Raw genomic sequence first — 23,862 nt, 5'->3', positions numbered from 1 at the left:
GTGGCAGGGTTTGGTGGGTTTTAACCATCTGAGCTTCAAGGTAAGGCATCAGGAGAGAAACCACATTGTTGCCTGTAAGCTGCTAATGCCACAGGGGCTGGCAAGTTCTTGGAGTTTGTCCTTCAAATGCGGGGAAGGGCAAGTCTTTATGAAGTCTGCCTGCACATACTCGTAGTCACACACAAAAAAGGCTACAGCAGCGAATGTCACTTCTCAGCACTGGGCCAAAGTTCAGCTCACATGAAATGGATCCCCTTCCACCCCTACTCTGACTACTGCTCATCTCTCTGGAGTACCACACGTACAGCATACCAGAGGCACCTTAGCATGAACAGAGACCACAGACAGTGGCAGCAAAATTAATCCACCACTAGCAGTGGGTGCTACGGGGAAGAGAACTGACTTTTTTTTTTAAGGTACAGAGAATCTTCCAGCTTGCTCAGGAAACCCTAAACTGGTAATGACTTGCCTAGGCCATGGTAGTGCTCTTGAGAGTTATCATCTTCAACCTCAAGCAATACTTGAACACGAGGAAAAAAAGATAATACTTTTCAAGGTCACCAAGGAAATTGAACCGTTCAACAAAATTTGAAATATACAAACTTTTTTACCAAGGAACACCTAAGAGTCACTAGCCAATAAACCATAAACTTTTTTTTTTTGCTTAAATACATTATTTAATGAGTTTTAAGAAAGATATTTTGAAGCTCAAATTACAATAAAGTACAATCTTCTAGATCTACAGTAGACAGTGCTATAAACATTTACCAAACCAGGTATTTTCATGTTTGCTTCTCTGCTGTTATTATTTAAGGAAAAGAAATTCAAAATCTCTTGTTAACAGCAATCCTGTCCTAACTTGGCTATTTCACCCTAGAATACAATAAGGACAACAGCCTGATACCAGAGTCCTCTCCCAAAATACAGACCAAATGTCAAGCAGGAGCAAGACACTGTCATGATCACACACTAATTCAGCTTTTTAAAGAGTGACAAGTAAAATGGAGCAGATGGTTGGAGGGAATATTGAAAAAGGGCATTGCTCCTTTCCCAATGGAATCAGAAAAAAATGCCCTTTTGCTACCAAAGTCAAGCTACCATCGAACTCATCTTAATTCAACACATTTGAGCAAGTCCGAGTTTACATAGGTAGCTTTGAGTTCACTTTGTCACCTTCTTATATTTTCCCTCTTCTCTCTGCATCCAATGTTTTCTTTCTCCCATTTCTGAGCCTGCATTATCCCTTCATCATTTCTATCTTCAGTTACTCAGTCCCAGTGGGACAGAGCCAGAGTGCCGCTCCTCTTCAGTCTTCTGACATTGTCAATACTGTGGCAAAGGGCAAATCAATAGTGCTGAATTAGTACTGAGAAAGAAAAAAAGAAGCAGGTCAATTCCTCAGAGTTGTTTCGTATCTTTTAAAGGCCATTTTGCATGGCCTTTAAATTCTAAAAGTACACATGAGCTTCTACAGTTCATGTAAAAATGTGATTGAGCCAAAAAAGTTTCAATACTTCTTGGTTTAAACTGAGCAGCACACTGATCAACCACAGCAAACTACTGTTTGAAAGCTGCTGCGCAGCTATTCAGACATAAAAGCAGACATCAGGTGTAAATTTCATATTTATTATAACAAAAATTATGACATGTTCATTTGTGCATTCGGCTTTAATATAACTCTTGGTATGTAAATGTTCTACAGCAAATGAGCTCTATACAATCATGCTGGTTGTGGCAGCAGTAAGGAACACAAACAAAACATGTCTGTAAAAGTCAGGAAAGAAAGAGACCAGAGGAAAAAGTGGGTTTCTTTAAATGGTCTACACCATCTCAGCTCTAGCTAACTTGTACACAGCCACTCAGTCTGTTACGCTCAATGACCATGGCCCGAAGAGTCACTTAAGAAAAAAAGGTCAATTTTTCAGGTTGTGTCCTTAATGCCAAGGCTACAAAACGTGTAAGCATCACTATACAACACTGAGCTATTTACAGGAATTTCCCAATCAACTGTTCTCTCAGAGAAAATTAGTGAATCTCAGTGACTTAAGTCACCTGAAAGAGTAAAGCAACTCCTAGGAGTTAGTCTCCATATTCTACAAATGTCTATCATTTTCAAGACCAAAAAAAGCCTTTTCTCTCAAAGAAATACAGTATTACAATATTACTTAAATCATTTAGCACTGGCTACTGCCCTGCTTTTCAAACAAAACAAACGAGCCGTTTTAAAAAATATTACATCATCATCTGTTTCTCAGCAATATATTAAACCTTTTTATTATTTTTTTGTTTTGTTTTTTTGTTTTTACACTTGATATGTTAAGGGAAGGTTAACTATTTTAAACTTTACTGGTCAAGCGTCTCTAGAAGAAAGTCAATGAATATTAAACCTAGCAAACTGAAAAGCTGCAGTTATTTGTAGTGGCAGGATAAGGAAAAGGAAGTATATAAAGGAAAAGGATAAGGAAAAACCCTGCTGTAATGCGAGCCCACCGGGTCCCACACTCAAGTCTCCTTGTTAGTTTATTTCTGAGCAGTAAATAGAGTGGGTCATAGTGGTGTATCATAATAGTCTGCCAGGTGGTCCATTGGATACTGCCGCTGCTGCTGCTGCTGTTGCTGCTGCTGTTGTTCCTGGTGCTGCTTCATAATCTCCTTGACTTCTTCTTCAAGCTCTGGTGGGATGATGAACTGGTCATCAGGATCGGGCTGTGCTGGAGCAGCGAAGTAGCCCCCTGTTTTTCTGAGTGGCGCATCTGTTGCGACTTCAATTAAGTTATGGCTCCTCTCTTGTGGTGCCACAGAACCGTTGCCCCGCCGGCGCCCTATTGTGCCTGTGGCAGAATGTTCAGCTTTCCTGGGAAGGCCGGGCTCATCTTCGTTGGCACTGATGACAATACCTTCGTCGCTGGCTTCCACCGGCACTTGGAGAAGCTGCTTCTCCTTCGCTCGGCTGCAGTGGATGTCCACCTCCACTTCCACGCGGCTGCCGTTGGTGAACACCCCCTCGATCGGCTCCTCATCGTCGCTGTCAAGGCCGTTGTCGGAGAAGGCGCTGGAGAAGGTGGCGCTGGAGAGCTGCCGCTGGAAAGAATTGGACAGGCAGACAGGGTGCAACATGCAGCGCTGCTCCCCCGGGTAGGCCGGGCTGTTCTCGTTCATGGCTACCTGGGGAGGCTCGTCGGAGGCCGTGGACCCCACCTCACTGCTCATTTCGGAGGTGGAGATCTCGCTGCTGATCTCCGAAGCCATGCCGCTGCTGGAAGATGGCATCCCAAGTGCGTCTGTTGGCCTGTCTTTGATGACCACGTTGACAGACTGGGGAAAAATGCCCGGGCTGGGGGGTGGGACCCCATTAAGTTCACAGCAGCAGAAGCTGTCCTCCGTCACATTGAGCTGAACCACGACAGCGCTGATACTGTCATTGCAGCCATAACTCTGGGCCAAAGTGCAAAGCTTCTTTGCCGCTGCCAGCGCATCAGGCACGTTTCTGACTGCCTCCACTGCTTCGTCCATCGAGAGGCTGTCCCACAGCCCCTTGCTCCCCAGAATGAAGAACTCATCTTGCGGAGTTAAGGTGATGGACTGGACGTGAGGACGCGGCACAACACTTGGGTGAAGGAAGGTGTACCCCAAGATTCTTGTTGAATCTGTCACACCATTCACTTTGCCGTCCTGAAATTAGAAAGGACAGGAAATTGGAAACAAAGCAGACTCAGGTACACAGCACCTGCATCTCCTTGCATTTTACTGATGGCTGGTTTTGCAGTACCCCCAACACTGCCATTTACAGGCAAGAAGATGGAAAAGAAAGTGACTTGCAAGGAGGTGACAGAGCTGGGATTAGAGCGCAGCAATGGCTGGTTTGCAATCCTGTGCTACGCCTCCTACACCCTACTGATTTGTCATCAGCATCACCTATGCTCAGACCAACAAAGCAGAAGTCTGCAACAAAGAGTCATCTATTCTGGTCCTGCAGCTGAGAGTGGCAACTGGACTAATGTTTTACTAGTGAGTCAGACCTATCCCTCCTCCACCCACGATATCTGGCTTTATACAGGGCAAAGCCACACACAGCTCCATTTGATATAGGGCCAGGTCATTCAGTTATGACTTCTCTTGCAGCTGTAAATCATAGGTTTCATCTTCGCTCATCACTTCAGAAACAAAAGTTCATTTAAAAAAAAAAAAAGACTTTAAATGAAGCATGCAAGTCAAACGCAGCAGAGAGCAAGTCTGCATTTCTCAGTCAGCTGAGTTGTAGTGAAATGTTTTACATGCCCCAATTACTTACTACATTTCCACTTAGATATGACATTTCCAAGGGGAGGAGTAGTAATATCTGAAGGGAAAACATCAGTAAAAATGGACATATTTGAGAATTAAAACCCATGCATGTCCAAATCCCAGGATCGTGTCCTGCTTAGAATCCAAACTGCCAGAGTAAGTAGAGCAAGTGTCTGAAAGAGCAAGCCTGGCTATCTGTCAGCCTGCTGGGAACAGCTGCACCCTGCTAATTGCGTGCTCAAGAAGAACAAGCAAGGTGAGGATTTACAACTCATTTGGTCCAGCTGATGACTGCAGTGGTTATTATAAGGCAGAGAACCACAGAAAAGTGAACCAAGACTAAAAAATTCTTCCCCTTTAAAACCACTCAGAAGGAAAAAAAAACCCCAACCTTGTCGGCTTGTTAAGTTCCCCATTAGAAGGCTGACAGCCCTGATAAACCATCAACATGTGTGAAATCAGTGAGTCATCCTGAGATTCAGAACAGAAATTTCCCTTTTTCTCTAAGGAACAACACAACGAGCGTGCCTTAGTGATGCACACTGTTGGAGTGACTCCCTTCCAGCTTGTCACGTTTTAGAACCTTTCCCTGACAAGATCAATAGGCACATGACTTATTTCACACTGCCCCCCACCCCACATGCACACCCTGCTCACAGACATACAGCAGTGGGTTTTCTGCCTTTTCCTCCACCATTAGAGGACTCAGTGTTTACCTACTCCTATGCATGTGTCACACAAGGCAAAGCAACACTGACAGCTGTGGCGTGAAGCTTACAAGAAGGGACCAAATAGTTTTCTCCCCTCTCACAGTTCAGCTGAGCACAGGATGGGTTTTCCTTTTGGGCAAGTGCTCTCTTCAGGAGCCGCCTGTCAAAAGGCAGCTCTGGGAACACAGGAGCTCAGACAGCAAAGTCATCCTGCCAGGAGCAAGGAGTCTCCTAAGGGAAGGACAGCATTGCTCCAAGTGCTCAGAGAGGCTCTTTATGACAGCTCCAACACAGCAATTCCTCTTCCCGTTAGGAGGAGGGTGTCTGCTTTCCTGTTTCAATGCAACATGATCACAGTTGGTCACTCTCTGAAGCTAACCAAAATCCAGCACAGCAATAGGAAGGAAAACAACTTGATGCATGATATGAATCACCTTGAAAGGAAAAGTGCAACTCTGGAACTCATATCATTAACACTACCTCTTAGAGGTTACTAATATCAACACAGAATTTCATGCATTGCTGTGCAAATGCTCTCCAAGGAAGCTGCAAGTTGCAACCGTCCCTAACTGTTCTCTAACCTCAGTGATAATGGCCTTATGCTGCTTAATCCTCTTCAGCTCTTCTTCACAACTCATCACGTAACACCTGGACAAAGGCAGAGGTTTTCCATTCCGGCAGAGAACAGTTTGGCACTTCCCCACGTTTGCTGAGGTTAGTGTGAAGCATCCACCAGGGTCCATGGGATCATGTTTTATATGGCAGAGGACAGCAGAGCCTCCAAGTTTTTGTCCAGCTGTTCCAAGTTTCCTGGAATTTAAACAAAACAATGATTGTTCTTTAATTGAAAAACAAGCATTACGGGTACTACAGAGAAACAGCCGCTGTTCTGCGACAAGCACTCAGAACACTGACTCTATTGGATCACTGGGACAGAAACAAAAGTCTCTGCTGAAAACTGTGACACTACAGCAGCACTGCAGAGAAATCACGTGCAGCTTGCAGGCAGTGTGTCATTTACACATATGCAGATACTCAAATTTAGAACAAAAACAATGAAAAAAATCTCTGAACTTCTACAAGCTGCAAAGTTGTGTCTCTTCCCCTACATCTTAAAGAAATTTGTTTTAAAGGGCAGATGGAAAGAAACAGAGAGGGTTAGAAAAGTACCGAGGGCTATTAAATAAGTCCATGAGGAGCTTAAAAAGGGGGTTCATATTATCCAGATGGTTCTTTGGCTTCTGAAGCAACAGATTTTATTATGAAAATATTCCTAACTGTAAAAACTCAAATTTTGAGCAAAAACAGAAGGCAGAGGTTCACTGGCTTGTGATGTCTTCAGAATAATGCTCTTAAAGTATCAAATAACGATGAAGAAAGCACTGTGGCTGTTAACTCCACTATAAGAAGGCACACTTTTCATTTTTATCCTGTCAGTTACTAACCTGTTAAATAGGTTCTTAGAAATATTTAAGCCAGTTGTTTTAGCAGGAGTCACAGTGAACAACAACAACAACAAAACGGATGAAACAGAAGTTTTCAGAATCCTATCATTAGAATGTAAATTCATTTCAACACTAGACTGAAAAACCATCCATCCTTCTCAGCATCTTGTTTATTAGGGTCTTCTCCTACAGTAATTAGGAATTACAGTAATTAGAGAGCTAATTATGGAGGTTACTAAAATTTGTATTAAGTCTAGGTATAGCTGGCAAGAACTTCTGATTCAAAATCCTGGGGAGAGAATGCACAACTAAATTTGTAACCAAGCTTCAATGTGCTCTTTTATTTTCTTTTTTAAAAACACACTTCAGGGGTGTTGTATCATCTGTAATAATCGTCAATAAATGGTTAAATGCCACTGGAATGAATAGTTTCTGTTTCTCCAAAGAAAGGGTTAGCTTATTTTGACTTGAGACCCAGGGAAAAAAAAAGGCAGCTTTTCATAAGAATGCCCCATTCCTGTGAAATTGCATTAGTAGTAAAGAAAACCACTTACTAAGTATTTTGATACTCACATGTATTATTATTTTTTAATATTTTAAGTATACAGCAACCATCTTCTCAGCTACCAGTCTGAGGCACTGTTACTAGCAATTATGGGAAGGAAGCATTTTCTCTCTTTTAAGGTTCAATACCACCCTACTGCTTCCAATACCAGAACTTCAGTATTCTTCCTTTCCAAAGGTGCAACAATGGAAGGATAAATAATGCTCCTTTTAACTTGATCCATTTCCTCAGTCTCTAAGCTGCTTATTTGCTTTCTTCTTTGTTTCCCTGACCTCTTTGTTCAATTCCCTTCGTACTCCTCCTTCACTTGGTGTCTCCCCAGGCACGATTTCTTCTGTCAAGAACAGCATGCACAGAGGTTTCCAAACCACTACACAGAGCTACTATTAGACTCGCAGCTATCATATCATAATCTCTTTGGATGGGTCCTGCTCAAATAATATTCTAAGGCCAAACGGACGACAGGAGACAGAACTTTCTAAGGAGTCAGACTACATGTTTTTAATATTTGCATAGCCTTAAATAACCTAAATTGGTACAGAGAATCAGAAATGATCAGCCCAGGCTTTGCAGCCAGTAGCAGTAAGGAAGTTTAGAAGAAGATGATCCAGAGATTCATACCATTGACTTAGTTATGGCCAACTGTGAGTAAGACTTTAAAGAAGATAACAGAAAAGAGCAAACCTCCAGCCACCATTATTCATGAGCATTTAGTAACTTTGCAGGTGGGGTTTTTTGGGGGTGTGTGTTTTGGTTGTTGTTTTTGTTGGGGTTTTTGTTTGTTTGGGTGGAGAGGCATTGGGGTTTTTCTCCCCACACCTGAAAGGAACAGGGGGCAACGTTCACAAAGCAAGCAATAAAAGAAAAAGCCATAGCCAGATACCAAGTCTTTTTTCTCTTCTTTTTTTTTGGAAAAAAACCCCAGGTGTCTTAGGCGTCTGACCTGAAAGTGAAAAAACTGCCCAGTAAACATACACAAAGTAAAAAAAGCTTCAGATCCAAGACTCACCTCTGCATAACAATGAAAGTGTTGATCATGTATTCCTCCTCATTTTTTGTTTTCTGAAGCTCTTCTGCTAAGATGTCACTCATTGTGCACTGCAGCAGATACGGCACTTCCACATTGCGGTCACCATCAAACACACCATAAAGTGCCTCCCGGTTGTCGCAGAAGTTATTGGCGGAAAGTGCTGCCACGCACAGCCTAGTGAAAAAAAAAGCAGGAAAACATCGAAGTTGTTACCTGCTACTAGTTTCTCATCTTGTCAAGACAGATCAGAGAGATGCGGCCTAATCTGAGAGGTAGTTTTGACCACCTTTGCTCACAAGCATTTCCGAAGTGCTTTCTGAGCTGTGAAGAAGAGTCAGGCCCATCAACAGTGCTAAGATGTGGAAAGAACTATATTGGAAGTTCAAGACAAGCCCTAAGGATTCTTCCTCCTTTTCAACATGTGAACAAGTCCCTTATTTGTAGAAATAGGAGGAAAAGTATCTCTGGAACAACACCAGTTTAAACTGCACTTGCTCCTCTGAAAGCCATCCTTGTAATTTAACATGCTGATGACCAAGCTGTGTGTTACATCAGTTAACAATAAGTAAAGGCTTGCTGGCACTTGCTACAGAAACCTAGGTAGCAGAAGATCTCTAAAAAGGTATTTAAGGAACAAAGAAAGATTCATCACATTGCCAGCAACACAGAAACTAGCAGACTCTTAGTACATTATTTGTCAAGTGCTGCCTTAGTCACAGGAGCTCTGCACACTATGAATATTCAGAGTTTTGGCCATTCTGTCTCTTCCTTTAGTATCTCTGATTTGCTTGGTAAACATCCTTTGGTTGAAGATAAAGCAGCCTTGCAAAGAGGAAAATGCTTTTAAACACTTAGATCTTTTGCAAGTACCCAAGTCCTGCATAGACAAAATGTGTCTGCTACACTTGTATCTTAGCAACTTCCCTAACAAAGACCAAAGTGGGGAGCCAGGCAGGGGCCCAGTATACAAATATAGTCACAGCACAGCCTCTGCCTTTGTGAGGCCCAGAATGTCCCCAAAACTTTTACTGAAAAAGGGGTTTCTTTGTATTGGCACAGAGGCACTCTGCTGCTAGGATGCTTGTATCAAAAAACACTCCAGGTCATACTTGTTTTTAACGCCCGATGCTTCTGTGTAACCGTGACTCCACACTGCCGGCGCTCCTGAAGCATCACCGGCTGAGGGCTGGTCGATCCTGAAGCAACGGATATTGCTGCAAGGAGAAAGGAAAGGGGAAAGATGCAATGGATTGAAGTGCCGACATGATCCAGCTTGAAATGTCAAGAGAACAAAAAAGCAGTAAATAACTGAGCCTCTATGAGGGTGTCAGCTCCACTGTTTTGCTTAGCTGGCTTTGCTTTCCCTGCCCTCACCCCTGAGCTATTTGTTTCAAACCTGGCCCAGTAGGAATACAAGGCACATTTATCACTAGCTTGATGAAATCCAGTACAGGGGAGTGATTTTTTAACTTAAGCGTCTCTCCCACCCATTTTAACAGGTCTCTGAGCTCTTTTCATTGTACTGAAACGAAACCACCTGTACGACCCACACCATCCCCTACATGGAGGAGAAAAAAAAAAAAAAAAAAAGACTTTAGCAGCAGCAACATGTAGTAACAGCCTTCCATGAAAATGCCCATAAACCAGAAATTCGCTCCATTCTGGTCTTGCACCAACCTGCAAGAGCTAGCCAGCGGTCCTGACAGCAAGCACAGCCCTTCTGTCTTCCCCAATTGTGCAGTCCAATTTTTACTTAAGGCCCTTGATCCTCTACTCTCCAATTTACTACCAACATAGTTGAAATTCAGGCTAAAGGCTAACTCATGCAGCATAGTAAAGACTTCAAAAGGGCCCAGCCCTCTCTGTTTATACCCTTCTCTTCATAGCCCTGCTTTGCTGGGGAGAGATGACCTTCTGCCTGCTCCCTACCGCTCTCTTCCAAAGGCAGCGAAAGCGAGCTCCCCCACACGCTGCAGACACTTCAAAGGCAACCGAACCTTTCATGAACCAAATGAATCATAAAAGAACACAAGCAGAAAGGTCTAACTGTTCACTCTGAGCATTCATTTTTCTCTATCCAAACCCCCACCTGACCTGAACATGCAGAAAAGTCTTTTCAGTATTGCAGTCTTCCGCAAATAACCTGAAGTCCTGTCATATCCAGTTCAATTTCTTTTTACACTAATAGTCAGGATGTACATCAGTGAGGGCAGATTAAAAGCAAACAAATGATATAAATAACGTTAGAGCCGCTGGTGTTTTAAGCCCTTGGTTTTGCAGCCCTCTGTCACAAACAGGAGGCAAACATCTCACCACAAGCATTAGAAAAGATTATCTGACCCCAAATCAAACTGGAAACCTGGATCTCTTCTAAAATAGCAGAGATTTTAATTCCATCTGCACCTGCGGAACACTACACACATGAGCAAACACACTTTCTTCACAGACTTCTCATACAAGGCACTTATCCTCCAGGGCAGAGGAACTTGGATCAAAAAGGTTTTTCTGTTTGTTTCTTTTTTAACTGAGTTGACTGACCCCTGGTTCCTGGGCAGGTCAAGGACCCAGAGTTGTCTCAAGGCTTCCAGCAGTGGTGAAAAAAGCTACCTCAATTTCAGCTTCCTCAGTGGCACTACTACAAATAGACCATGTACCCAGAAAGGAATGATATCCAGGCAGCACACCCTATTCAGGGAATATGGTCCAAAGCTTGAGGCAGCATGGTTTATTTTCTCCCTAATTTAAAATGATTGTTACGATTGAACTAGATGCTCTTTCCTCAAAATCTGAGTAGCAGCATCCTTTTTTGTTGTGTTTTTTTTTTTTTTCCTTTTAGTTGCTACTGAAAATTCTTACATCCAATAAATCACTTGGCAACATCCTCCTAAGTATGCAAGCCTCCTTTAAAATCTCCATACATATTAAAAAAAGCAAGCATGCATGACAAGACTCTTCTCACCAGCACTGAGAATGCATATTAACCTACTACCTGCGTGAATCCTGCCAGGGCACAGATGGAGAGCTGCCTATTACATGCATAAGGAAGATATAAAAAGTTCTAAGTGCACAAGTATTTTTGTGCCTGCCACAAAAAACAAGTGAAAGGAGTACCTCCTCTATGTCAATTATAGCAGTATACCATAGAAGTCAGTGTAGTATATCAGTACAGACACTAAGAAGCCCCTCAAAAGGCCTCAAACACCTGACTGTGGCTAATGAATATTAGGGAAGATAATAGACCTGAGGTCTTAAGCATAATTTATTTTAAAAACCCCAAATAATCAACAAAATGCACACATAAGAAGAAAAAAGTTTTCTGTGAATTAAAGACAATGCATACACTAGTGAAAATGTAACATGTAACTGGGACACACTACTCTTCTACTACTTAGCACTTAAATTTGTATAATATGGCTAAAGGGCATGATGCCTGAATACTAAAGTGGCAAAAGACTGGCTTGCCCATCCTGTCTGCTGTGCTGTACACAAGAAAAGCCGATTTTCACTTCAAGTTCTGACAATTCAATTAGCTTTGTAATCTATATAGTTTTATTTTTTTTACCCTGTGAATGAGAGCAACACTACACACTGCTTCTTCAAGAAGGTTTCCTGTATACAATAAAGCAGCTCTTAAGGTAGATGAATGTCCCTTTTTTCTCCCCCACTGTCTGCTGCATACCATGGACTCTTGTTTTTATCTGTGAAAACTCAACATTCAAATTTCCATTTAAATTTGATAAAATCTGCTGATTCAAGCTAAAAGCAAACTCACACTGTAAGTTTCCCTTGCTTGCACAACAGATGATGTTTATTACTCCAGTGTCTGATCTTAACCATTTAAAATCAAACACCACGAAGCAACTGCTCAAGCCTTAAAAAGTAAATCAACCCTTGTTGGAATCACTCAATATTTAAGGATCAAAGACACTCAGAAGGAAACTCAGAGCTGGTGCAGTTTCCTTCAGGACATTAGAAAAGCTCAAGGCAGCATCACTGTCCACAAATGATCTGATTTAGCATGACAGTTTCCCAACACACTGCAGGGGGAGGCACAAGCCACTTGGCCAATTTCAGTTATGGATGACACTTAGGTCCTGGGGCAGGAAACAAACAGGTAGACAGGAAAGAAACAGACGGTCCCAAAGCAAGGGAACTAGCTTTGCTGCAAGCAGAATGGGAGACGCGACTCTTCAGGAGAGGTTTAAATATTAATACAAATTTCTAGGACAAAAGCAGAGAGTTACGAAGGGTAACAAGAAGTAGTATGTGAAGAGGTAAAAAGCAACACAATGGCAAAGACAGACCCAAGCAGATGAATGTGAGCAAAAAAAGTACTGTAAGCTGCTATTCACATCTCAACAGTAGAATAAAATAAGTATTTTGGTTGAATTAATATCAGAAGTAAAATGGAGATCATACTGGTCCAATAGTGGTTATAGCAGACTAACAGATCCCTTCAGGAATTACAGCTGAAAGCAATTGCACTGAAGTCAGTAAATCATCCTCTTTAAAAAGCATCAATTTCTGACCTATCCACATAATTTGTTACTTTCTGATCCACTGACGAGAGGGAGTCATACTCGTTAAGAGATTTACACTTCCATGTATTGTGGTTTTGTCACATCCCAGTGACAGGAATTGTTCTTCCCCCTCCCCACTCTGTAAGGTAACCTACTTCAGCAGCTCTAGGGTTTTGTGATCCAAGGCTAATCTGGGATTTCCAGTCAGGTCCAGCTCTTGTAGTTTTGGAGGCAGGTTTTCAGGCAATGTGACTTCACTCAGTTCATTGCAGCTTAGGTCCACGCACTGCAAAAGGAAAGCAGCCAAATAAGCAAGAAAATTCCACTGTCATCAAGATCATACAAATTTTGATTAAATGTAATAATGCATGTTTCCTGAACAATAAAGGCTGCAACTAAGACTGAAGACCATTCATTTAAGTAAGTAGTTCTTACAAAATAAATTCATATGGCATTTAGCCATCTTACCAGATGTCTGGGACACCTAGAAATATGTTCCCTCCATTTCCATTTCTGGCCAGGCATCATCTTGTTACAAAACTAGTAAATTTTGTCTGCTCTTCACAGAGACAAAGACGGTCAGTGTATTTTCAAGTATTTCAGAAAAAATGTTACTGATCAAACCAGTCTTTTAATAAATAAAGCAGAGGGAAGGAAGAGTAGAAAGGAAAAGGGAAAAAAAAATGGAGCCATTTTAAACATGATTTGAATTTGTGTCATCTTAGATTAATTCATATTTAAATATAAAGTCAATAAAATGAGTCAAAAAGATGAAAGCTTAGATATTTCAGAAAAAAAAATAGAAAAGAGCAGAGAAACTTGCTGGCTATCCACCAGCTAAGCACGAATTAGCTAGAACAACTGAACTAGATAGAATGACAAAATCCTCAAACATAATTTAAATCTGAATTGTGAAGATGGAAGTCAACACACAGGGAAAAATATGGCATTTTAGAACAAAACCAACTCTTCAAACACTATTACAGGATCACAAGAGTAGCATGCACCAAAAATTGAAGAGAAAAATCATCAAGAGGACAGAACAGGCTGGTATTTAACAAAGGATAGAAGAGCTACTCATATTTTTCAGAAAGACCATTTTCTACTTTCAATCTGCAAAAAGAGAAAGACTTAAAAAACTTTAATAAAACAGAAAGCTGAAAGGGGTGGAAGGAACCTTTTCCTATCTGCACATTTTGACCATTACATAATTTTCATTGATACAAGCAAAACACTTTCATTTTTGTAGATGTATTCAAAGAAATTGGGTCTTGAGCTGGAAGAAGACCTAAGATAACCTAGTAAAACCTGGAAGAGAAAAATCACCTAACACTTTATTAAATATACGCAGTGGAAATAACAGATTTCCAAGCCAAATCTTGAATCCTGAGGTTGTCTAATATGGAGGCATTATCCATGAAGAATAAACTGCCGACGTTATCTAAACCTGATAAGGAAATCAGACTTTAAATCTGTCACGCAAATAAAATAGTAGACAGCTTAACAGAACAGTTATTCCAGGGAGCTTTTTTCCTCTGCGCAACTCCTTGCTGCTTCCAGAGAGCTAGTAATTACTTTGCAGATTAAAGAAGCTGCCAGCAGGCCTTGCTGTGTTCAACACCTCAATGCCATTACAAATTTGATGGAAGAGCATGCTGGAGTAACAAGTATAAAGATCAGTAAAGTAATTTCATGATTCTCATTAGATGCCCAATACGTCAAAGGCAGCAACCCTCTACAGCAGATCCCTTGGTCCCTAGGCACTAGTGAAGATAGCTTATTTATCAGGTTAGCCTATTCTTCTAACAGGACAAATAAAGCCCAGAAAATCCTAAGAGGGCCTTTCTGCATGTCTCTGTTAAATTTACTCCTTATTCTATTCCCCAGGAAAGCAGGAAACCATTATTTCCTAACCAATCCACATTTCCTCATGCATTATTTTAAACGCAACTCATTTAGCCACACCCATGTAGCACCAGAGGAGTAACTCCTGCAATTGCACATAGGATTTTGCACTGGACAGGTCAGTTGGAAGACGGGGTTTAAGTATTCCGCATTTTCTTACGCTGCATTTACAGCTTTGTAACAGTTTTGCTCACGGCCGGAAATGACTTGAGTTATCTCCAGTTGTGACTGAAGGTGAGCATACTGATACTAACTTATTTAACTAGGAGAAAAACTAACTACCAGAGATTGAGTTTTTTCTTTAAGATGCTACTGCTACTAGATCTTCACTTATTTTGGATTTCAAGGTAATGCTCCTACGAAAGCCAAGTTTAACTAAAAACTGCGACAAGAAACCTCTGTATCACCCTCACTGCAGCAGCCCAGCAAGACAACCATGGAAGAGAAGCAACTGATCAGTCCACAAAAACTGGATGATAAAAGTAAAGCCAGGTCGCAGGTGGGAAAAAGCAAGCCTGGGTCGCTGAGCTCTGCTCAAGCAATAAGGGCTACTCAACTGGGTGACTGTGAAAGAACACCAGGATGCTGGATAACCATTTTAAAAGTGCCTTTTTTAATTCTGTAAGGCAAGGAAACTGAAGTCAAACAACAGCTGTAAGGAAGAGTCTGCTGGGGCATTGACTCAGGTGTGTGTGCTTTCAGCTGCTCGACAATTTGCAGAAGACATTTCAGTGTGCACAGATAAACCTGTCAGTATAAATAACTGTCATAAAATACAATAAAAACGCTAAAAAAATGTATTGTATAAGATCTCAGAGACATCCACCAGGCTCTAACACAGAGGAAACACATAAATTCTGCAGCCTTGACTACAGTGTGTACAAAAGGCTGAGACAACTGTTATCACTAAAATGACCTTGTGTTTGGAAATCCTGGAATTACTGCAAGTGTAAAAGCATCATCATTTATCCTAGCTTTTTTTTCTGAAATTATTTCAAGCAGTATAGTAAATGCTGCTACTAACTGTTCCAGTACCACTGACTCCAAAAACATAAAATGTCAGGCTAAATACAAAAGCAAATCAGTGATCACCTCGAGTTTCCCAAGAAGTTTAGCATGTTTGAATGCCACCTCAGTTAAAATTAACCATCAAATATGATATAATTACAAAGGTGACATGAGAATATACAACTTTGTGCTTTACTACAAGCAAGTTTATTTCATTAAATGACCAAATCCATACTTAAGCAATTAATTCTGAACTTGAACAGATACAGGGCAGGCAGCACAAGCTTGACCTCCAAACTGACAAACACCAACCCTGAACTAGAAATATCACTAGGAGTCCAGAACCGCTATGCCCGACAAGGCACCTTCCCATCTGGCAACTATATGCACTTATCTCATGTAAGTCAAACCCAAGCTTGAGTACTGACCAGGCATTTTCTTCCTACAAAGATGGAGTCCTAGAGCATGGTGCCCTCTTAGGTGAAGTCACACACACTAACCCTGCAGTCCCAAACCAATTACTGACATCCATGCCTCTTTCTTCTGCTAAAAAGAATTAAATAACTGTAGGGAGCCAGCAGGAAGAAACTACTAGGTCTTCCAATAGCATTTTTCTGCTAAGTGTTGTGGCAGAGTAGCACTTTAAATACTGACGCTTTAATAAAATATTCAGCTTTCCCCAAAATGCACAAACAAAAGGAAAAAGTGGATTGTTCCTTATTGGCCTGTTTACTTTTTTTTTTCCATTACCACCACCCTCATATTTTTAAAGAAATGTTTACTGCACAGAGTCCTGCTCCTCCACCCCAATTCTTCCTCTAAGAAAAAAGGCTTTGCTTCTGATTGATTCTAAATGGCTTTCCACTTCCTCTGGCCATTGTTCCAAAGAGGGAGGAGTATTCAAAAACCCACAAGTTTGTTTGAGATTTCCTGGCAAAACCACAAAACTCATCTTTACATGTACTCACTGTCCAAGAGAATTATTGCTCCTGCTGCTTTGCCTGACCCCAGACACTGAGGCACACATGGCAGGCTGGGAACTTAGCCCTTTGACTTTACAGAGTGCCTGAAGGACACAAGTTGGTTTGACAAGTTTGGCAAATAGGTAATCAGTTCTCAGCCTCAGAGAACGACAGATTTTCTGCTGTATCACAAGATTTGTATGCTGTGAGTTAACAGTGTCCCAGTTCTGGCCAGCGGAAACAGCACACAGTGCAAATATCCTACACTATAGCCAGACAAGAAGCAGGAACTCAATTCACAAAAGGTAAGCAGCAGTGTTCTTCAGCATAGTCAAGCAGAGAATGTGTCCCACAAAAAGAAGTGTCAGGGAAAGTACAGATTTACTTCTGGAAACACATACAAGAGATATATTAAGCATTCCTCCAGTTGTACAAAATATGACTGCAATTAGGAAAATTAAAGTAGCTTGCCTAAGTACTCAAATCCTGTGCTCCTGGAATTTATCTCTGTCCCCAAGGCCTATCCTATTTTGCAGGTTCAGCAGTTTTTAACACGCACTCTAAACAAAGTTCATTCCTACACAATCAACCAATTGCCAAGGCAGCAAGAGTTAATTACGCATAGCTCTTGCCAAATGTTGAAGTTTTATCATAACAGACTGTCAGAGGAAGACAACTAACACTTCTATGGCAGAGGAGATAGGATCTGGTGAAGGTGAGTGTAAAATCAGATTTTGAGGTGGTTCTTCCATTGTACTCTAAGGCAGCAGAGTGGCAAATATTTTGCATATGACCTCAGAGGAGAAAGCACCTCCATAATTTCTGAGAATAAACTATCCCATAGCAATGAGAGACACGAGGAGAGAACAGAATTGGAGAAGTCGCATTATACTTGCTTCTTCCAAAACACATTAATTCCTTACCTTTATTTCAGAAAGCTGCATGACTTCTGGGAAGACTTCGATGCAGTTGGAGTGAGCAATTACAGTATGCATACGTCTGCAGTTCATGATGGTTGTTGGAATGGCTTTCAGTTTGTTCCCACTAATATCAATTTCTTCCAACTCTTCCAGCTTGGCCATTTTGCTATGAAAACAAGAGTATGAGAATTTTTCTTTTAATAGAGATGCATATTTTATTTTGAAGTGGTGATAAGAGCAGTGCTTTTCATTATTTTAAGGAAATAAAATTGCAGACTTTGATCCCTGTTCACAGCAGTGCCTGTCACCTCACATCAGTCACTAACCCAGTTGTGGAACAAAACATGTGTTGCTTCTGTCAATGTTTTGTTAATGCCACCTTTCAAATGACTTATTTTGCCTACAGTCCCCCTTCTCACCAGCTCACTTTCACTCTTTTACCTCCTTCCTTCTCCTTTCTTTCAACCCTAGTTTTTCACTTATTCCCAGATTTTCCTCTCCACCTTCTGACATCCCATTCAGCCCTTCCCCCTAATTTATTTCCCTCCATCCCCCTTTGCTGTTGAAGCCCAGCTTCTCAGAACATCACACAAGGACAGAGATGTCTCTTCCTTTATTTATGGGCATCTCTTTTCCAAGGTTGTACCCCATCAGCTTTAGAGCATATCTTACACTTGAAAGACTTCTGATTAAAGTAGAGTGAATTGAAAGCACAGAAATTGCTGCCAAGGCAGAATCTCCTTCTGGTGTGAGAGGTTTTTTCCCTAGTGGAGCCTAGTCCACTTCCAAAGGACATTACCAGACTGTTACGTTCACAAATCTTCTGTAAGGAGAAGCCCGCCAGGTGTAAGCAAAGTGACCAAGCCAGGGAAAACAGAAGACTTCCTTGCTTGGCCTCAGAAGCATATTGTGGTCATGCTGCATTAGTCCAGTTGCAGAGTTTCAAGCACAATCAAAACACACTGACTGACATGTAGCACTCACTTGTCTGTGTAATGCAAGAGAGGGTAGCAACGTGCAAGACGGCATAGCAGGTGAATCCGTGCACTTAAGTATCACTACATTCCAAATACAGCCTGTGCCACCACATTTCTGTGCAATTTAATTCTCTCTGTGAAAATGTTTCATGATGCCCACTCACCAGTGGGGCCAGAGGCAGTAAAACCAGTTACCTACCTTGCAGGGAAGCTCTGTAGGCGATTGTAAGCCATGTGCAAGATTTTCAAGTGTGGATGGCCTGTTAACAAGGGTACGCATTTATCTGTGAGGTTGTTATTGGTCAAATACAACTCCTGCAAGATGCTATGGGTTTCTTCAGAAAGAGTGGCTGGAGGAAGCGTTTCCAGTTTGTTGGCAGAGGCATTAAGAAATCTCAGGCTGCAAAGAGAAGTCGCATAATGGAGTTCAGTGAAACATTCTGAAGGTTTTGTCTAGAAGCATACACAAAATCTCTGTTTTAAAGACTTAAGATAGTTATAAAGCAAAGGTCAAAAGCAACAAGTTCACAACAACAGACAGGAAGACTGAAAGTCTAGCATTATATGAACAAAATGTCTGATCATGTTTTTACATGAACACATTTGTACAAACAAAACATCAGCAAAATCAGTATGTCAAAATGCCTCTACCCCCTTATCAAGACCTCAGGTACTTCCAATATTACCACAGATGTACCTACAGGTAAGAGCAATAACAAACCACATCATTTCCATATTCATTCCACATAAAAATGAATTCAGAATTCATCATCAATGAACCGTAAGAGTAAAGCTGCCCTTCAAGTGACTAAAAGTATCGCTGGTAAAAAAGCCAGACAATTTTTCATTATTTTAAATACCGACAAGGGTGCAGACAGTATTTTGTTTAAACCTGCAGGCCTAAAAGTAACTACGAAATATGAAAAAGTACCCTTTGAATATCTGTATAACTAAAGATGCACCAATTAAAAAAAAAACCAACCAAACAAACAACCCAAACTGAGACCAAGCAATAATTTGCCTTTTAGATTTTAAAGAGAGAAAGTGCAAATAGTAAATTAAATTTTAAAAGTTACATACTTGCTTGCTGATGTATGCAGCAAGACAGCCAGATCTCTACATAGGTCCCGAGTGCACTTCCCTTAATCCTTGAAGTAGCAGAAGCCCTTTCAATATTTATTTCAGTCCCACCACAAGCAGCAAGCACTGAAGGAGCACAGAAATGAAGTTACTATTTCTCCCTCAAAGGACTTTTTCCAGGATGGGAAAAAGACCTGCTGAGGTAGTCACTGCCCACTCCTGCCAGTCAAGTTCTGCGGGCAGAGGACTGCTGTTTTGTTAGGGGAGTTTGGTGATCACAGCAACACTGGAGGAATACTCACTGTAGACATCTTGAAGGCTAGAATTCACCTTCCAAAGAAGTGGAAAAATAAGGCTATTTATCCTTTGGTAACCACCTCTGGCATGACCATGTCTTTTCAAGAGAAATAAGACCTCTTTCTCCCTTCCTCCCCTTCTCAGAAAAGGCTGTCTTAAGGGAACTTGTGGTACAGAAGTTAGTGTGTGCCTGCCAGTCTGCAGTGACTGTGTTCAAACCAGGCTGTACTGCTCCTACCAACTAATGGGAATGGGCAGCTGCAATGGGCAAGCTGCATTCAAGAAACAAGACTCAAATGAGCTGGCTGAAGCCTACAAAGCCACCCATTAGGACACAAAAGGTAGGTGTTCTCCTGTCATTGATCTTAAATGATAAAATATTAATAGCTTCTCCCATGCACGCAGGAATCCACACTGACCTTTAAGGTCTATTAATGAATGAAATGGATTTGCAAGAGTTGTAGCTGGTTGAAACTTGCTCAGCAGCAAATAAGAGTCAGACATGCTACAGAGGAGTCACGTGGAATGCCAAAGGATTAAAAAACCTACTATTTTCATTATAAGCAAAAATCTCTCAGCACTGCACAGAACTGAAACTAGGTTAGCTGTTTTACACAGACAGAGGAGTCCACTTTGGAGAAACACAGTTTAATCCTCAGGCTCATTCATTATTCACGAGGGTGGTAAAACTCCAGAGGAGGAAGGGAGGAGAGGGAGGATTAATACAGAGAAGGGAATAAGCAGCAGAAAGGGTTTTATTTATTTATTCTAAAAAGATCCTGCTCAATTTCACCCTTTAGTTATAAACTAAAAATATATTAAGCTTATTCAAAGTTGGATTATTAAATTGAAGCGTACCATATCAACAGTTCCTGTATTTAAACAAACACCAGCAAGCACACCTATTGCTGAAGTACAGGCAACTATTAGCTTGGCAGCTTCAATCTAACACACATGGTAGTCTTCTCTGTCCACAAAAAGAGCACTTGGATTAACATTAAAGCCACAATGTCTTTTCTAACACTCCTAATACAAAATGGTTGTCTTCAGCTCAGTCTAGAAAGGCTTAACTAATAAAAAAGTTTAAGGCAGCTGGGAAAAGTGAGTTTTCATGGGAATGGGCATGAGGAGGTGTGGCAGCAAAGCATCCCCCAAGAAAGTGCATGTTCCACTACTCTGAGGAACAACATGTATTTTACTTATGTTCTTCCAAACTGCAGCAGAATAACCCGGAGTGTTTCACAAGTACTTTCTTTTAATAACCAAAGGGAGCCAAACATCATCCTAGAGGGCATCCTATGGCTATGAAGTTCAGAAGAACGTATATTCGCTCCAGTACAGCTAGCCCAAAACACTGCTGAAAGCTTTGAGTAAGTAAAGGTATGTTGCTCTGATAAATTTAGTAGAGTTTACTATACTGAATCAATTTTAAATTCAAAAGAAAAAAATGAATCAAACAAAAGCTCTTGCATGTTTTTAATAAACTTTCAACATTGGTGAAACAGAAAAGAAATTTCAAGCTGTTCCCTTACTGGTATTAAAAGTGGCTGGAATCTGCATATTCCTGCCAAAAATAGGTTTTAATGCATTTTCCAATGGGAAAAGGGGAAAAAAGAGCTGTTGCTCTGTACCCTCTCACCCTTCTGCCAAATCTTCCAAAGAGTGATATAACAGTGTTGGAAATAAATCCCCATCACACTGACCTACAGTTTAGTGCCTTGATGTGAGCAAAGTTTAGGTGGCTAAGCAAAATCATGCCAACAGTCTCAAATGGGAACCCTGTGGTAGCAGGGTATCTCACCTACCCCATACATAACAACTCATAGCTGGGTTTCACTCAACAGTCAGGTTCAGGATAGTCTCATACTAATCTCTGCCTGTAGCTGGCATCATTAGAATTAAGTTAAATTTTAAGAAAAGAGTACGCTGCTTCTTTACATGTTCTTTTTGACGAGCTGTAACATTAAAACGATAAAAACATTCCAAAACAACCATTCTTTCAAGATATTCTCTGGATTGAAAAAAAAAGAAAAAGGATACCATTCCTTGGGCGTAGAACAGAATGAACCAGCAAACCAGCAGATTGCTACTGCCAAAGCTTTGTCAATTTTGTGCTATAATTTTATGTCAAAAACAACCCCACAACAAAACCCAAATGTGTACTTGGCCATCAGGTTTTTCCTCACACTGATTTAACACAGAAGTCCTCCTCCAGGTTACTTCCACTCTCCTCTTTCTTTATCCTTATGAAATGCACCAGCTACTGCCTTAGAAGGCAAATCTTACAAATGCCCTCCAGAGGAGTGGAAATTTACTTGGGCACAACTGTTACCATCTCTGTTGTGCATGGACTTTAATTGATTCATGTTCCTTGAAGATATCCCACTCATATTGCTTATCAGATGGAAGCAGAATGTCAAGTATTAAAGCTCAGTCCAAAATTAATTGTTTCCCTTTCCAATTTCACCCACACACTATACCACAAGCTCATGAAAAAAGTACAGCATCACTACAAAAACCTGAATTCAGCAGCCTGCGCACATACCAGAGCATAATATAGCAAGGAGAGCATGAATTAACAAGTACTAAAAGAGTGTTGGAGATTAAGAAAGAAACGAAGGCGCTGGCAGGAAGATGCCAGAATTCTACAGCTTGACAAGGTGCAAATTCTCCTCTGGGGTAATAATATAAACATTAATCTCCAGCCGGAATAGGTCACCTTTGGTTTTATGGGGTTTTAAAGTAAAATCCCTTGCTGGATTTAACTTCTCCAAGAGACAAAACAGAAAAAAAGACTGCCCCAAAGAATAGGCTAGAATCAAGGACATGGATCTAACCAACAAAACAGACCTAATATACAGTCACATGCATTCCCTATTTAAACCCAGAGGATTCTGGTCTCGATTTGAACTTCCAATTGCAGAGGAAGAAAATCTTCTACTGAAAATTGCAACAGGTTTGGAATTTTTTTAACAACAATGCCTCCCTCTAGCACACACAAAAGCTGAATACAGACAATTGTAAGAATACAGGATCCCCCAATTCCTCATTGTCTTCTGAGATAGTTTGGCAAACGTGGCTTGCTGGTAAGACACAGCCACCACTGAAAAATGTAAGTTATTCAAAAAGCTTAGGAATGTTCAGCATTAAAAGAAGCGACACAGACAACTGCATCCAATGGTGAAGCAGCAGAAAATCGAAACGACTGTGCTTAGCTTGGAAGTACTGATAAGAGTTGGAAAGAATACTGCAGCTGCAAAAAGAGCATATGCAAAGAAATCAAGATCTCCAGTTTGGCCTGTGCCCCAAGATCTCCATCAGCACAGAGCAATCAAAATACAAAATTTGTTCCCCAGTCCCTTCTGCAGATACATGCCCTCAATCTCTGATTGCCTAATCCTAAAATAATTTATGGTTGTGGTAGCAGGTGTGTGAGGAAGAATTCTGTAAGCTAAGTGTGACTGGGGGGAAAAAGAAAGGATAAAAACAATAATCAAGGCAGTTTTGCCAGCCCATGCAGAAGAAGGTCTTTCTTCTCCTTTAAAATTAAAAAAAAAAAAACCAAAACAACCACACATAAAAAATGAAAGGGCGGAAACATTCAAGTGAATCCCCTTCCTGTTGATGGACTGCCAAAAAAAACACTTAACTGCTGCTGTGTCCTCAGCTCTTACTTTCTAACCTATCTTTAGCTGTTTCATTAAGTGGGATTTCCCCAGTTTCTAATATATCTAGTTGGAAACCCTAACCTACCAGCAAAGAAGCAAATACAGCTAAGCATTTCTGCAGCAAAAGTATGTGCATCAAACACTCAAATAGCTCTTTGCATTCATTTGACTTTGTTTCCTCCCTCACTTCCCCTGCATCCAGGACAGGACTGAATATTTGCATCAAAAAGAAGTAGCCACAGTGGGTGGAAATAGCAAATATCAAACAAGAACAAGTTTAACTGGGTCACCTTCCAGAACTCAAGCAAAAATAAAAAGAAAAAACCCAAAATGAAAAATCGAAACAAACAAACAGAAAATTCAGAACAAATAAGAACAGCTGAACTAAGCTGAAAACAAGAATCATGCGGACTAGAGCCTAGATGGGCTCTGAATATCTGACACTGGCTTAGCCACCACAGCTGGCTGCTACCAGATACTAGAAAACAAAA

At 41.0% G+C, this 23,862-nt stretch overlaps 1 protein-coding gene across 1 annotated transcript in view; it reads right to left on the bottom strand.

Annotated features, from left to right (window-relative positions):
* Window positions 1-1,605: 1,605 nt before the first annotated feature.
* The window catches only part of PHLPP1 (PH domain and leucine rich repeat protein phosphatase 1), a 139,917-nt gene continuing 117,660 nt past the window's right edge, over window positions 1,606-23,862 (bottom strand). Inside the window, exons 11-17 of the mRNA XM_074899575.1 lie at window positions 18,526-18,726; window positions 17,353-17,515; window positions 12,710-12,840; window positions 9,144-9,248; window positions 8,014-8,208; window positions 5,576-5,804; window positions 1,606-3,672 (exon numbers count right to left, since the gene is read on the bottom strand). Coding sequence (XP_074755676.1) covers window positions 2,548-3,672; window positions 5,576-5,804; window positions 8,014-8,208; window positions 9,144-9,248; window positions 12,710-12,840; window positions 17,353-17,515; window positions 18,526-18,726 — 2,149 coding nt within the window. The 3' untranslated portion in view covers window positions 1,606-2,547. The remainder of the gene's footprint in view (window positions 3,673-5,575; window positions 5,805-8,013; window positions 8,209-9,143; window positions 9,249-12,709; window positions 12,841-17,352; window positions 17,516-18,525; window positions 18,727-23,862) is intronic.

This window comes from Athene noctua, chromosome 2 (genome assembly GCF_965140245.1).
Source record: "Athene noctua chromosome 2, bAthNoc1.hap1.1, whole genome shotgun sequence".
Taxonomy (NCBI): Eukaryota; Metazoa; Chordata; class Aves; order Strigiformes; family Strigidae; genus Athene; species Athene noctua.
The sequence above is the reverse complement of the archived record's forward strand: the minus strand, read 5'-3'. Positions and strand labels throughout refer to the sequence as shown.